This window comes from Anoplophora glabripennis, unplaced genomic scaffold, assembly GCF_000390285.2.
Source record: "Anoplophora glabripennis isolate ALB-LARVAE unplaced genomic scaffold, Agla_2.0 scaffold28, whole genome shotgun sequence".
Classification (NCBI taxonomy): Eukaryota; Metazoa; Arthropoda; class Insecta; order Coleoptera; family Cerambycidae; genus Anoplophora; species Anoplophora glabripennis.
Genome location: NW_019416423.1, coordinates 2,113,245 through 2,128,239, shown reverse-complemented (window position 1 = coordinate 2,128,239; position 14,995 = coordinate 2,113,245). Strand labels below are relative to the sequence as shown.

The 14,995-nt window shown below is 36.7% G+C and overlaps 1 protein-coding gene across 1 annotated transcript in view; it reads right to left on the bottom strand.

The window, feature by feature from the left end:
* Window positions 1-364: 364 nt before the first annotated feature.
* Window positions 365-14,995, bottom strand: part of LOC108909835 (triple functional domain protein) — a gene marked incomplete at its 3' end in the record, with an annotated part of 85,785 nt that continues 71,154 nt past the window's right edge. The window contains exons 11-18 of the mRNA XM_018714263.1: window positions 14,361-14,494; window positions 4,094-4,745; window positions 3,438-4,002; window positions 2,749-3,163; window positions 2,028-2,493; window positions 1,708-1,968; window positions 583-824; window positions 365-464 (exon numbers count right to left, since the gene is read on the bottom strand). Of these exons, the coding sequence (XP_018569779.1) occupies window positions 365-464; window positions 583-824; window positions 1,708-1,968; window positions 2,028-2,493; window positions 2,749-3,163; window positions 3,438-4,002; window positions 4,094-4,745; window positions 14,361-14,494 (2,835 nt within the window). The remainder of the gene's footprint in view (window positions 465-582; window positions 825-1,707; window positions 1,969-2,027; window positions 2,494-2,748; window positions 3,164-3,437; window positions 4,003-4,093; window positions 4,746-14,360; window positions 14,495-14,995) is intronic.

Here is a 14,995-nt window from a genome sequence, read left to right as displayed (position 1 = left end):
ATGCAAAAATGGTTTTTTGATCAAGCAAGATCAAATTCGTATCGACATATCGCATGAATGCTTTTCAGTACTTCGAATTTTTCCTTGATTAAAATACTAATTCACATTTAACACCAGGAGGCAATAACAATTAAAGGCAATAATTGTAGCAATAACTGTGACAAAATTCCTTTTATTTTTTTATTAATTTTTTTCCTTTTTTGAACTTTTACCTACAATATTTCCACTAATCCACTACTATAAATCCCATATTTTTTTTTATGGATAAGTTACTGACTCACAATAATATTTCTGTGAGGTCAAACATTTATATTTCGTTACAATGACTTTATTTTCAAGAAGAAAGGGAATCGTGCACACTTACCTTATCAGAATCAGTGGTGTTGCCTGAACCAAACGAGGCAAGCGAGTTACGATCCAAATTTTCTACACTTTCGTCTAACGAGTTGCATTCCTCCATATCCCTGAAACGACAAATTCTCCGTTAGTTCCCACATTTTAAATCGTTGTTAAAACCACGACACAAAACACTTTGAAGTTTGTTCATAAACAAAACAATTAGCTTCAAGCTATTATTCCTACCTGCTGGATCTCTGGCTTTGGGGTTTGAGCTTGGCGGGGCTCTTGGGTAGAGACAGGGGCAGGGCCCCACTGAAGTAAGTTTCCTGAATGACTTCCCTGAGTTTCTTCACCCACAGTTGTTTGGTGTCGAGGGACGAGGCCCTCAGCACGATCCGGTAGTCGGAGATGGGGGCCCTACCAGTCCACACCGCGAACTTGCACTCGTCCCCCTCCATGTGTTCTGTTACCCCCAATTCCGAGGTCTGGAAAAATTTAAAACATGTCAGAAGCAAGGATGTTGGAAATTGATGCTATTTTGATTTTAATTTTTTTTTAAATCAAACTGTCACATTTTCTATAAAATTCAATGTACTCCAATGAAATTTGGTGAAGTTTTTGAGAATGTTACAAAGTTTTGTTAGTTTTCTACTACCTCGTACATGTCACTAGCTAGGATCCTCTTCTACGAAACTTTAAGTTTAATGGATAACATTTTTTGAGGTTAAGTATCCACATATAATGTAAAATTTCATGTTTCTCAAAAAAGTACTCCGGCTGAATTTACTGAAAATATGCAATTGCTTTTAGAAAAATTCGTGAAACACAAAACTGTTATGTGAAAAAATTGTTGGATTAAATTTTTAATAAAACTCATTTTCTGGCAAAACAATACCTTAAAATCTTTTCTATACATCTTAAACAATATGATACATTTAGATCTCCCACTTTAAATAAGCGGTACCTGTTTTACCGACCACGTTAGTTATTTGGGAGTAAACTACATTACCGACAAACAATTGAATGTTTGCCTTGGCCAGAGACATTGGGGGAGCCACTTGTCTTTCAAATGTCAGTGATGTTTCAATTTTACCACAATGAAAACTACCTTCTTGTATTACATTGTGATTGAAATCTGACATCACTGATGTTTTTAACACTCCCATAAACTTACATCTACCGAATTTCAAGGCAGTATATTATATTTTGTAAAAGATAAATCAAAATTTGAAAACGCAGTTTGGAAACATAGACCGACGATAACAAGAATAAAGTGAGAACATAAAATTTAAAAAAAACATAAAAATTTAACATTTAGGAGTCATGAAAACTCTCCATTTTTATTAACTTTTTCAAGATGTCACTTACCATCAACTTATTCTTGTAGATGTACTTGACTTTGCCGGCGGAATCTTTCACTTCTTTGGTAAACAAAAGGTACATCTCGAAGAGAAAAATATGCCTATCCCTGCCCTTTCTAATGAGTTGTTTGGGATCCCAAACACTGAAAGCGTCTTGCAAGACGACCTCACCCAATTTATCCGAAGATACGTCACAACCCTCGAGTAGAGACAAGTGCATGGCGTCGTTCGCCTTTTTCGGAACGTTCAGCATCACCTCCAGTCCATCCTAAAATAACAATAAAAATAATAATAATTATTAAATCGTTTACGCAAAAAAATACAGACCTTAATTTCGCCCTGACCCTCCTGACAGCAGCTCTGCAGGTCCTTCAACAGCAGCTGGTACTTGGTGATCCTCTGCACGGGCTTTATCAGATAGGCGGCGATGGGGTGCTCCACCTTGTGCTTCTTCTGCAGTTCCTCGTAATAATTCCCGCCGTGCTGCACCAGGAGGCTGTTCGACTCGGGCTTGTTCTTGCAGTAGTGCACGTACATGTCGAACTTCTGAGCCCACGTCACGAAGCAATGGCCCACGTCTTCGGGCATCGTCTCGTACTTCTCCAGCTCCTTCAGGAAGATGGAGTTGTGGAAGTTGTAGATCTCCTCCATGTTGCCGAAGATGACGTCCTCTTTGCCTTGCAGGGCTGTCGGGCAGGTGGACGTCCTCATCTCCTGTAGGAAGGAGTTTATGCAGGTCTCTAGGTCCTTGACGTAGGTCCTTTCGGTCTGGAGCAGTTCAGCCATTATAAATCTGAAAAGAAAGTGTTTTGTGTTAGTCGTACAGGGCCTTCATGAATGATTACAAAGCCACGTGACCTGTAATTTTGTTTAGAACCGTAATTTTACGTTGGCAATTAAATTTCGGTAAAACAGGGCTATAGTCCGCAGAGTAGTTGTTTCCCAGAATAATGATATTAATAATTTGGGCAGTTTTAACAAAATTCAACTGAATTTTACAAATTTGCAATTAAAAAATACTATATTTATATTTTTTTATTTGGCTTACTCTTTTCTTCTAGCAGACCTCCTCTTTTCTTCGTTCAACTCCTTGAGCTCCTTGGCGGCAGCTTCTTTCACCTTCGCCTCCAAACTGGGGTCCGAATTCCTATCGATGGACAACTCCTTCTTCTCGCTCTCCTCTTCCTGTATACCGAGCGTCTCCTCCAGCTGTTGCCTGTATTGTTCCATACGGGAACTGAAATCCTTGTATCTGTTGTCCACCGCCGCCACCCACTGCTTGATGGAACAGGCGTGGGCGTGACCCTTCTCGACCAAACTGTCGGCCAGTTGGATGAGTAGCTTGACTCGTTCCCTGGTTTCCTTGGCAGTGGCTTTGAATTCGTTGTGTTCTCGAAGCAGGCTTTCCGTCTCTTCTATGTTGTTGCCGAGGTTCGTTGCGTGGGTGGTGAGATAACATTCGCCTGGAAGAAGTGGCGAAATATTAGTACAGATATATAAAAATATGTGACGAAACGCAAAACTTGAGCTTTAATGATTTAAGACAAACAAAACATTCAAGTACACTGTAGGATGTGGGTTAGCATCATTTAGTCGTTGCTCTCCGGCTATAATTACATATCTATCATCTAGGGTCTCAACTGAGTTGGAAACCTTATCATAAGTAACGGTTGAGTTAAAAACAGCTTATTGGCAAATATACATCACCTTAGGATATATCAGAGCTCAAGGACCTACCTGTTTCATGAATCCACTCTATAGCCTGCTTTGCGGATCTTTCAAACAAAACAAACTGCTGGCACTGGTCCAACCTCTTCTTCCTCTGAGTCCAGTGTTCCAAGACCTTGTTCTCCTGGCTCAACAGTTTCTCCAAAATCCCTTTCACCCTCGTCTCGTGGTTACTGCTCGTGTTGGGATAATTGTAGAACTGCAAACTCCTGGTGGTGTACTTCAAGAAGGTCTCGGCAGTCCTCCTGGCAAGAGTACAGGCCTTCAAGAAGGCCTCCTTCTGTTCCTGGTGTTTATTTATCAACTGGGAGATCGCGGTTGCCTTATCGACGTTCTGCTGTCCGGTAGAACACCAGTCCTCATCTCTTCTATATTCTCTTTCTAGGCTGTCTAAGACAGAACAAACTTGTTCCGCTGTCTTGTAGAAGTTCAAGCTGGCCGTTACGAGTTTATGTCTTTCTTCCGCGCAAGTTACGAGTTGTTGCCATCTCTTGGTGACCTCTTCGGAGATGTCCCTGATGCTCTGAGGGTCGTAGTGGTTGCCGTTGATAAGGGCGTCAGCTCGATGTTTGACCTGGAAAATAATGTCTTTTCAATCTGTTCATACTATTTCATTTATAGTGCTGGCCGTAGATTAACGTATTTAAAAAGTTTTTTGCACTTACTTGTACCGCAGAGGTATGCGTCTTCTCTATGGCAACTTGGAACTGCTCGTGCTCCTTCTTCAGCAGCTCGGCGTCCGCCAAGCTATTGGGTATGGTAAAACTGGCCATCAGCATCGACTCCCCATTCCTAATCCAACTTATGACTTGATTGGCGTCATTCTGGAACTGCCCCAACTGTATGCACTGTTCCAATTTCACTCTCTTCACTTCGGCCAGGTCCTCCAGGTCCATCTCCCTGTCGTGAAGGAATTCTAAAAGCACCTGAACTCTAGTCTGGGCGTTGTATTGGGCGTCGGCCATGACGCAGATGCCGGAATTCTCAAACACTTGCACTAGTTCCTGCCCTTGTTGCAGGACCTGGTACGTGGTGTTCTGCATCTGGCTGACGCTCTCATTGTGGAGGCGTAAGAATTGTTCGGCTTTGGCGATGTCTCTGGTCAGTTCGCTGTGTTGCAGTTCCTCTGACCACATTTCCAGTTGAGAGGAGACTTCGAGGGCGTCCCTTTCGAAGAGGCGCAACCTTAGGCACAGGTCGAGACGGAGTTTCCTTGCGGCCCAGAGCTCCTCCAGGTCGTTTCTTTGTTTGGCCAGGCGGTCGAGAGCTGATTCTACTGCTGAGACGGAGCCAGTTGAGTCCATTTCACCAATAGACCTGCACAAAGAATTTGTTAGTAATTTTAATAATACCATTAAATATTTATTTATACAATTATGGTTTGATGCAGCTTTTACGTTTCATCAGACTGAACAACTAATGATTTTTTCAACGTTAATGATTCTTTAATTCGACAGGCTCACTTATGCGTTGACGAATGACGTGGCAACATTAATTAAATGAAAAGGAAAAAAGGGGCTGAGTGTGATTTTATAATTATTTGAAATTGTTCTTAAGAACAGTAGCTTAGCTTAAGATTACGGTGAGATATTTCTTCTCGATGCCAATGTTTTATGGAATATTATTACATATTACATAGTTTTAATAATACAAGATTGTGACAGTTTAATTCTTTATTGGTCCATAAAACTATGTCACAGGTACCGAACAAGACGAAAACGGAGCGGCGAAACGCCTATACTACTATGCAATCGCTCAATATACAATCAGAACCCCGTAAACGTAACGGCGGTCCCATAAAACAAAAACCCCTTAGCGCTATAATCTCTCTGGATGAGGCGATTAAATGGCATATCCGAGCTCGGCGAAAGAAGGTATAAAACAACATTGTGTCTACTCTATGTCACAAATTATATGTCGTCTGAAATGTTTCCTTCCTGTTAGATTGTTTCTGTTTCATGCGCGACGATGCGAAATGCGGTACAACTTCGATGTACTCTATTATTGCAACTGGAAACATTATTTTACCGAAAATACCAGACATTTGTTTTAGGTAAAAGAAAGTTCTTAATTATGTAATTAAATTAAACTTAATTCTGTGTGCTGAAGTTTAGTAAAAATTAGAAACTAAGAAAAATTTGTTGAAGGTACACCCTTAGCTTATCACACGTTCCGCCACTGTTTTAGAACCACTCGCGGCCTTCATAAATAATGTATATTTCAGCGGTGTCACTTCTACAGGATTTATGGTACTTCCTGACGCGAGACATTTTTTTAAACAAAACCCTTACGCTCGTTTTTTGAATGGGGACATTATTTGATGCAGTGCGTTGATCCCGGATTTCCATATAAAAAAGTTTTCCTGATTCCGGAAAACGCGGAAAGAACGTCTACTTTACGTAAGTAAAAAGAAAACGCGTTTAGTGGATTTGACTCAAAAATTTCAATTTCCTTTTAATTAAAAAATGCACCATTGACAGTGAACTGTAATTTTCTCGGGTCCTGTGGGGCCGTTGCCCGGAATCTAATTTAGATATAATCGGTAGATGCAGTACGTACAGAAAAAGTTGAAAAAGCCAGTGGAAATAGCGGTACGCAAGAGATCCCTATCGCTCCAGTGGAAACTAAAACGAAATGTCGTCTGTGACCGTTTGTTAGTATCACCAGCACGATTTTAAGATAAAACTTAAAATAAAAATATAGTTAAAATGGATATGGAATTATAGAAACGTTTTGATGTAAAGCGAAAGATAAAGAATTATGAGTTCGTGGAATGACAGCACTAAAAATGACGGATAGTTCGCGTTACGGATTATATTTGAAGAACCACATCAAATATTGACGCATCAGGTCACTTTCCTTTTGACTACTTAAACCGTGAGTCAATCCAATCATCCCAAAACGGTTTACAATGTAGATTCTTTGTTTTGAATGACAAATTACTTAAATATAATAACCTGTTTCTTTGGAAACACCAACAAAGAATAAATTTACATTAATGGCTAACAGAATTAAAATCTATATGCATATTGTGAAAAAATTATTAGAACCCAACGCGTTCTTTTCTCAAACCACTATTAAAACATTATCAGCTACCAAATAACTACCAAGTTCTCGAAAGCCGGACATCTTGTAAATTTGTTGCTATCTCGAGTCTCGTACAGTACTGTAACGATTCTCATGTTACATCAATTAAACGGATAAAAGACAATTAACGCTCTTAAAATTCCATCAGAATTCGCATTTTTAAAAAGCTGAAGAGACAGATATCATTCAACCCGTTGTTATTGCTAGTCCGACGACTTTAACGACATACATCAACGAAGCGATTATTAATTCTCGTCATAAAAACGACATATCTTCACGCGGAACATACACAGAAGGATAAGTTTCCGAGATAGCATTATAATAACCTTATGAAAACACTGACAGTGATTAATAACTAGATCTGCGTACATGGCTGTGTCCAAGGAATGCACATAATAATATAAATATGCGATAAAAATTACAAAACAGAGTCGGTAGGTGGTTCTTGATGAGCGGGTTTCTATCCTGGAAATGGAACGAAAGATTACGAACAGATAGAGGGGTTCGCAATGGAAAACAATAATTATCTCACCATTTTCTTGTTATGGGAGCCGCAGAAGCAGATTTTGCATAAATATAAATATTGTATGTAATTATGGAGATTTCGAATATAAATCAGAGTGTAGGAAAAAAATGTTCGCCGGAAATGATGTTTACGAATCTAACCACAGAGTTAACCTAACATATACGAAGAAAGGGCGCGGTGTATTAGTATTCTGTTAGCTGTCTCGAGAATGAGTTATGCTGGCAAAACCCTAACCACCATTCAGTTCTGGAATGAGTTATCTAATCCCATACAGACTTACAATGGTGATAGTTATCTTTTGCGTGGGTTATTCATACAATTTTAACAGTTGCGAAGTTTTTTCTTTTAACAGATAATTTGGGACTAACTTTGCTCGTTAAGAGATTTTACGACACTTTAGAAAAATATTTGGAAAGTGCAGTTATTTTTTAAAATTTGTTATAACTCGTTTTTTTTTATGTAAATAATTTGTAGGCACCAAGTTATCACGTTAAGATTTATGAATGTTTGGAAAGTGCAGTGATTTTTTAGATATTATTTTTTGTACTAAGGTTGCGAATTATATGACATTTTCGAAACATATTTTCAAAGACCAGTGAATTTTTAAAAACACTTAATTTGTAGGCACTAACTTTTGGCTATTAAGGACTATTATCGCACTTTCGGAAAATATTTGGAAAGTATAGTCAATTTTTAAAAAGTATTTTATTATTTAGATGTCAAAAGTATTCTATGAAATTGCCATTATGTAGATTTTATTGCAACTTGTTTCTTATTTTTTGTATAACAGGAAATGAAAATAGACATTTGGAAAGGGAAGCGAATTTTTAAAATATTTTATGCAACAATAATTCTATATTCAGTTATAGCTTTCTGTAGATGTGTTATGTTGTTTATTTCATTTTTTTATCAAACAATTTTATGGCATCTCCCAAAGATCCTTGAAAAGTGTGGTGAATTTTTAAAACTTTGTATGCAAAAATATTTGAATTTTCTGTCATTCTCATTCGTAGAATTTTGTGTTTACTTAGTTGTTTTTTCCAAGGAGATTAAAATTATAGATTTTCCATATCTCTGGTTCATTATTTGATCCTCTTCTACGAAGCGAAATCACCTCGTAAACATTACGATGTCACAGAGTTAAAAAATCTGCACGGTTTAACTTTAGCGCCACTAATACCATCTCGTTGGAAATTTCATTTAGTCGCAGCCACCTGAGATGGTATATTTAAAAGGGATCAACGTTGAACAAGATTAAATTTGAAGTAATTTTCCTTGTAAGGCCAGAACAAGCTTGCGAGGTAAACTGCCTCTGTTTGATATAATTCAAGAATGTTATTACCGAGAGAAGATTACACATACAGTTTGTTTAGTTAGAGAAATTGAATCTGGTCATGTCGCAATAATGAAATTGAACAGTTAAATTAAATGGGATGTGTACACAATGGAATGATTGGTCTCGTTCTTTTGCATAGACTTTAATAATACATACTTTTGGTAAGTTTCGTACCACTTTCTTTCGTGTCAAACTTAGAGATGCGATACCTAGATGGCGACACTAAAAACCTCTAGATTCACCACTACTAACATTCGCTCTCTAAGTTTGACTAATTTGTCTATGGTTGTTTTTTTAAAATTTGGAAATATTTACAGCCGCATCCTATGCTTCTATAATCGCACCATACTCCTTTTACAATCCAGACTTCCTCCGCATATTTACGCTCACATTCAGCTCGCAAATTTCGCGACAATAACCGCCGCAACAATAGCAACACCATGCCCATACATACCTTCGTAGTATAATTTAAGCTGATTAAAGACCGAACACAATAAGAAAAACAGATGACGCTGCATTGTGTCTGAGGGACCCCATTACGGAAATTATTCATAAGGTAAGTCTGGGTTTGTGTTCTGCTAACGGGTATTACAGAGACAGATACGGCCGTTGTCATAACGTTAAATGGTCATATTCGGCATTATCCTGCTCTGATGCGACGGTTGAGGGGCTCTAGGGAAAACAATAGCCTCTTAAGGAAATATGCCTCGAGGAAATTGAAATTTTTACAGCTGAATCTTATACGGACTGTTTACAGTGTTTTTGTTATTCGGAATATAGTGTTTCTTAAATTCGTGTCGTTTGAGGAAGTTTGATTTAGACTAATTGGATATCCTCTTGGAAATATGAAGATTTTGCTGTGTCAAATGTAAAATGTCATAAAAAATGTTCAACTTCAACTCCTGGTTTATTACGTTGCACAGAATTCTTCATACATTTATGTTATTCATCGCTACTGTGCACTGAACATAAAATAAAACGCCAGAACTAATAATTATTTAAGTACATTTACTTAAACGCCAATTAAATCTGAATTATACATAATTATCCAAATTTCTGGTAACGACTGGGCCCCGCGAAGCATTCTTCTAAGCGATGATAGTAATTTCCGTTCTGAAGTGAAACCGCGCCACCGGGAATGTGCAATAAAAGCAAATAAAACCAGTGAGTCACCTCACCAACAGGTTCTCGGTTAAAAAATAAGACTGAACCACTCCTGGCAACGAGCAGTGGGTTGCATTTTTTGTCTGGTGTTGGGGTGGTACGGTCGACCTTTTCTATCGACAAAAGGAACAGGCAAAACTAGAACAAGTGTCTGAGGTCAAATCTAGGATAGCGATGACTAAAAAAGATACAGAAGAAATAAAAGTCGACAAAATAAAGGCAAATTTTTATAAAATGTTTGATGTGTTTGACACGAGGTCTCACTGAATCGTCAGTTTAATTAAGTCCTAATTGATACGGTACACCGACATAGTTTGTTGTGATAAAATCGTTTACTCTTGCATCATATCTCAAACGTCTATAGTTTGTGTAATGGTGAATAATAGACTTCGACCCGACCCATCAGAGCGGGCCAAACTTTTGGGACGATAATGGGGGGATGTCGACGTCGATGAGGGAACAAAACAACATCGTCGGAAAACCGAACTCTAGCTAATTAATAAACCGTTGGGCAACAAAAAGTACAAACTAATTAATTGCGGTTATCAGATGCATGCGTTCCCTGTTACACAAATCAAATTCCGTCGTCGATCTTTGTTGATACGGTTGGCAGTTTACAGCTCACGAATAACTGTCTCACTGATAGTTATCCGTTTTAATATTAAAAATGAGTATTCAGATCAACTGTTCTAATTTGCTTTAAAAGTACAGGCAGATTTGCCTCTACTATATATTTATTTTAAAAATATATTTGAATATAAATATTTCTCAGTAATAAAAAATATTTTGTTTCAAACTCCCAACACCTAGTACAACAGCTAGGAGGATCGTTCGTAAGTTTAACCAACCAGACATACATCGGTTCGGGACTTATTGATGGTCTTCATCATCATGTCGTTAGAACGATCCAGCTGCTTTAGTGTCGTTACTCACAAGGAATTGTGTATAGACAGAGCGTAAGTGGCTCCATCTATCGTGCTACTTCCCACCTACCCTACGTGACCTGCTACAATTTTCTTTCAAGAAAACTTAAGTTTGATTATAATATTTGTCTTGAATAATTCCCACATTAATACTAAATTTTAAAAATATAAATGATTTGAATTAAATTATATATATTTACAAATAATATAAATTCTAAGAAAAGTGATTGATTACATAAAATATTTCACATAGTTTGACGAAAATATATACATTTGAATAGAATAAAACTATCTGCTCATTTGATCCAAATACTTTTTTTTTCAGTGTTAAAGCTACTGGAAAATATACCTGTGGAAATACTCGTACGAGCCTGTGATTAAAATGTGTTAGTTACAAAGACGTTCTCACAATCATTATTCATTGAGCATTTTCATTAGCGATGTAGAAGACCATTCTTGCATGAATTACAATTGCACATAGTATCACAGCTTACATATTACTAGCTAGTTGAGTTGAAATCGTTCTCAGTCGACGAAGACTACAAGTTTTCGTTACAGCTCCGATAATGTTCATTTATCTGCGCAAAACAAAGGAAAGCCTCAGTAAAAGTTATAAATAATAATGCTGCATTATTTTATTGATTATTGGATACGATTGTAAGGAATATAATCTAAATTTATCTCTCCAAGGAACGAAATTAATACGACATGAAGCAACATTACTCCCTGTCAGAGGATTACGTACATCATACTGGGCATAGCTCGCTTTTTTTTTTTCTTGGAGAAATTAAGCGTATTTATCACGGGCAGATTCACGAGGCGATTGTAATATGTATGAGAATGCTAATGTGGAAATTTCTCCGAGAGGTGAATTATATTAAAAATTCAACCAGCGTCCTTACGGGTAGGAAGAAAAATAGTCTGACTGTGAAGCGCTCATTAAGAATGGGCGGCTGCGATTTAAATAAATGCAAATGTTTGCGCTCTGTTTTTGAGGCTCCAGACGACTTAAGGAGTAATGAAATCGTCTTATTTCGAGATGGGTCAGAATGGGAGCGCAAATACACAAATCAGTTTAATTGCGATTTGAATAAATTTAGAGTCGTCTTCTTGAATAGAATATGTTGATTGTGATTTTAAAATTTGCAGAAAGTCGGGGTTCTTCAAGTTAATAGCTCGGTAAAAGATAAAGGCAGTGAATGGGAAACAATGGAAAGAGAAATAAATATTTTCACAAAACAAACGACAATCTAGAAACAACAAAATACCTGTTAATAGGTGAACCTTTTGAAAAAATTATAAAAACGTTGTTAAGCGATTCGATCAATCCGGAAAAGAAAACTGGTAAATTTTAAAAGTATGTGAAAGACATTGTTTAAATTGACTGTAGATTTTTTTTAGTGAATCATATTTTTCCATTTAAAATCGGCCTAATCCCGCTGCATTTTCTTTCTTGATAGTTTTTTTGGATCATTTGGTGTCTTATTTTTCTTTTGTTTGCTTTTCTCCAGAATTTATTCTATCACCTAATTTTGATCTTGTATTACTAGTTGCATGAATTATCTTTTTATGTTTGACATTTGACAATAGCTTGCATTTATTTTCCTCACATTGTTGACCTCACATGGATATAGTTATTTTATTTTAGATTTTCACTTTTAACTTTTTTAATATTAACATTGAGTCTGTTTCAATTGTTTTTATCTATTACAGACTTAAGCTTCCTGCTTACGTGGCTTTTTACGTATTGACTCTGACAAATAATGTGACATTTCTCATGTAAACTTTGCTAAAACAAATGAACGTTGCAAATTTTCCTAGAATCGGATTAGGAATGAAAACTTTCTATAGAAAATTCCAGAACTATACTGAACCTTATTTAAATCTGCTATTAGTTCGATTTTCTGCCATTCTTAAACTTTCTTTTGTTCAGTTACAAACATTTCTAAGTCTATTTTTCTTATACAAATAAATACTTTAATTACAAATACTTTTACACAACTTTTGGCAAATATTTTTCCAAATTTTTATGGACTTTGTGGTTTTATTACTTTGCTGTTACTAAATTTTGTTTTCTCTAAATAATCTGATATACCAATTTAATAGTTTTTATATGGAAGTGTTTGAAATTTGGAGAAGTTTCTGGCATCGAAAGTTCAGATAAACGGTTTTCGCTTTCCTAAATTTTGAGTTATCGCAATATGTTTTTTTTTTATGTTCCGATCAACTTTAAATTATTTTTATCAATCTATCTTTTACTTAGATGTATGTATTCGTAGACTATGAAAAAAATATATAAAAATAATTAAGTTCCACTTGTTCAAATCACGAACCTGTCATTCAATTTAACTAATTAATTATTGCGAGGAACTACAATTATCTCTTTCACATCTAAATGTAACTAATTAATTATTTCAAGCGTAATCACCTTACAGAAACGAATTGATTGTTATAAATCAAACAGCAATCGTAAATATGGCTGTTAAGTGGATTGGTCACTAATTGACTGCTATAAGACTACTATTTTTGTTACGAGTGAGTCGACGATTTGCATAATGACTGGGTAAAATACCAGTTCAAACAATTATTTAGTTTTTTTTTACGAGAAAGATGACTAAGCACCTGCGAGGTTTTGGCAAATTTAGACTAGCGAATGTTTCTTTAAATTAACTACGAACCGAGAAAGTGTAATGGGAAGAAACAAAACAAATATAAATCGGTCGGTGGCTGGATCTAGGTCAACAAAGCAACTTTTTAAAATATGACTTGTGCATATAGAAAGTATTTATTTCGTAAGATGCAAACAAGCAGGCACCTCGCGACACACACGAACCGGGGGGAGGTGGAAGGAAAAAATGCACTTTCGTCTGTCGGAGATAAATTGCAGAGGGAACTTTGCGGTACCGATCACAATAATTCCCCAGCACTATTTGCATTTTCAAATTCGCATCAATCGTTCAAATATCTCTTCCATCTCAATGGAAGAAAATTACCTCAAATAAACCGTGTTTTTTCGCACTTAGATTAGGATATCTCGAAAATCTGACGCAAAGGAGTAATTCTGAGCAACTGTATTCGAATTCAATTCAATTATGTCGATCTGTGTCATGCTTTTTCAAAATGTAGTCGAATGAGCATAAATTTAATGTAACCCTTCTTCTTTCTACATATGCACCTCACTTATAAATATGGTCACTTATTTCTCTCACATTAAATCATTTTCGAACTGCCCTTTTCGATATTCTTTACAAAATTGTAATTCTGTACATTGAAAAAAAATTTTTTTTAAAGTTCTGAATCCCCTGTATATATTTATTTGTCATTCCCACCCTTATCTGTTTTTATATCATCATTCCGTGCCGGAATGATGAACATTCCAACAACGAAAGTTCCAAATCAGAACCGTGCCATTATTTCACCTGAAAATTAATTATCCGCTTATTAAAAGCCCTAACCGCTGACATCGTTGTACGCGTGTTGATATTAAATCACCATTTTTCACGTTACAACACGGCAAAAATGAAACTCTAAAAGCATTCCTGTGTAGTTGCGTGGCGGCGCTTCCATTCATCTTGTTCGGTTGTCCGATATCGACACAATAAGCACTATTAAACATATCGAGGCAGCTGTGCGGGATTATGAAAATTTCTTCCTGATTCACGTCCAAAATCACGGCCCACGTAAATTAATCAACGGAAAAACGAAGGGGTGGTGAGTCGGCAGGTTTTTGCGGGACGATGTAGGCCTGCAGCTCATTCCTAGTTTTGCGATATGATTCGTCTACAATGTCGTCGCCAATGACATCGTCATAATTTGTATATAATTCATAAATTATTTATTATGCGATAGAAATAACAAAGTAAAAGAAAAATAATAATTTCTAAAAAAAGAATTACCTTAATTCCTGTAACAGCGCTTCTCCCTGGGCAATGGTTGAAGCGCAGGCATCCAAGCTTTGGTCTCTGTGTTGTGCCGTCTGTTCCAGAAGCCTCTCTGTTGCCTCTAAGCCTTCCGCAACACTTTCATCTCCCTAAAAACGTCCATTGGTTGTTTACACACTTAACAAAACTCTGTACCACATCATGACTGGTTTGAATCTTTAATAACTCAAGAAATTCAAATTTAAATGTATGTCAGAACGAATAATGTTTTCACTCGAGTCGTTTGTCCTCATTTAAGACCCTCACAATATTATTAACGATTTTTGGACCAACCGCTGTTCCATTTACTTCATTTCATTGTTTCAATAATAACGTGTCAAAAATTGAAGTGTTGCCGAACCCTTGCAACCGATTGAACTTTCTCCCGTTGAAATAAACATACAAAGGCTAATAATAACATCAACACCTATAAGTAAGGCCTGTCCCAGTACACCAAACAATATAAAAGTCCATAAACCGATGTTTATCACGGGAAATGAAAATTGGGTGTCCTACCGAGCGGGCGAGTCAGCGTGGTGCATTACTTCGTTTCGTTTAAAATTTAATACACCTTTGAATCGTTGCATTGTAAAGTGCATGTAGAGCGGCAG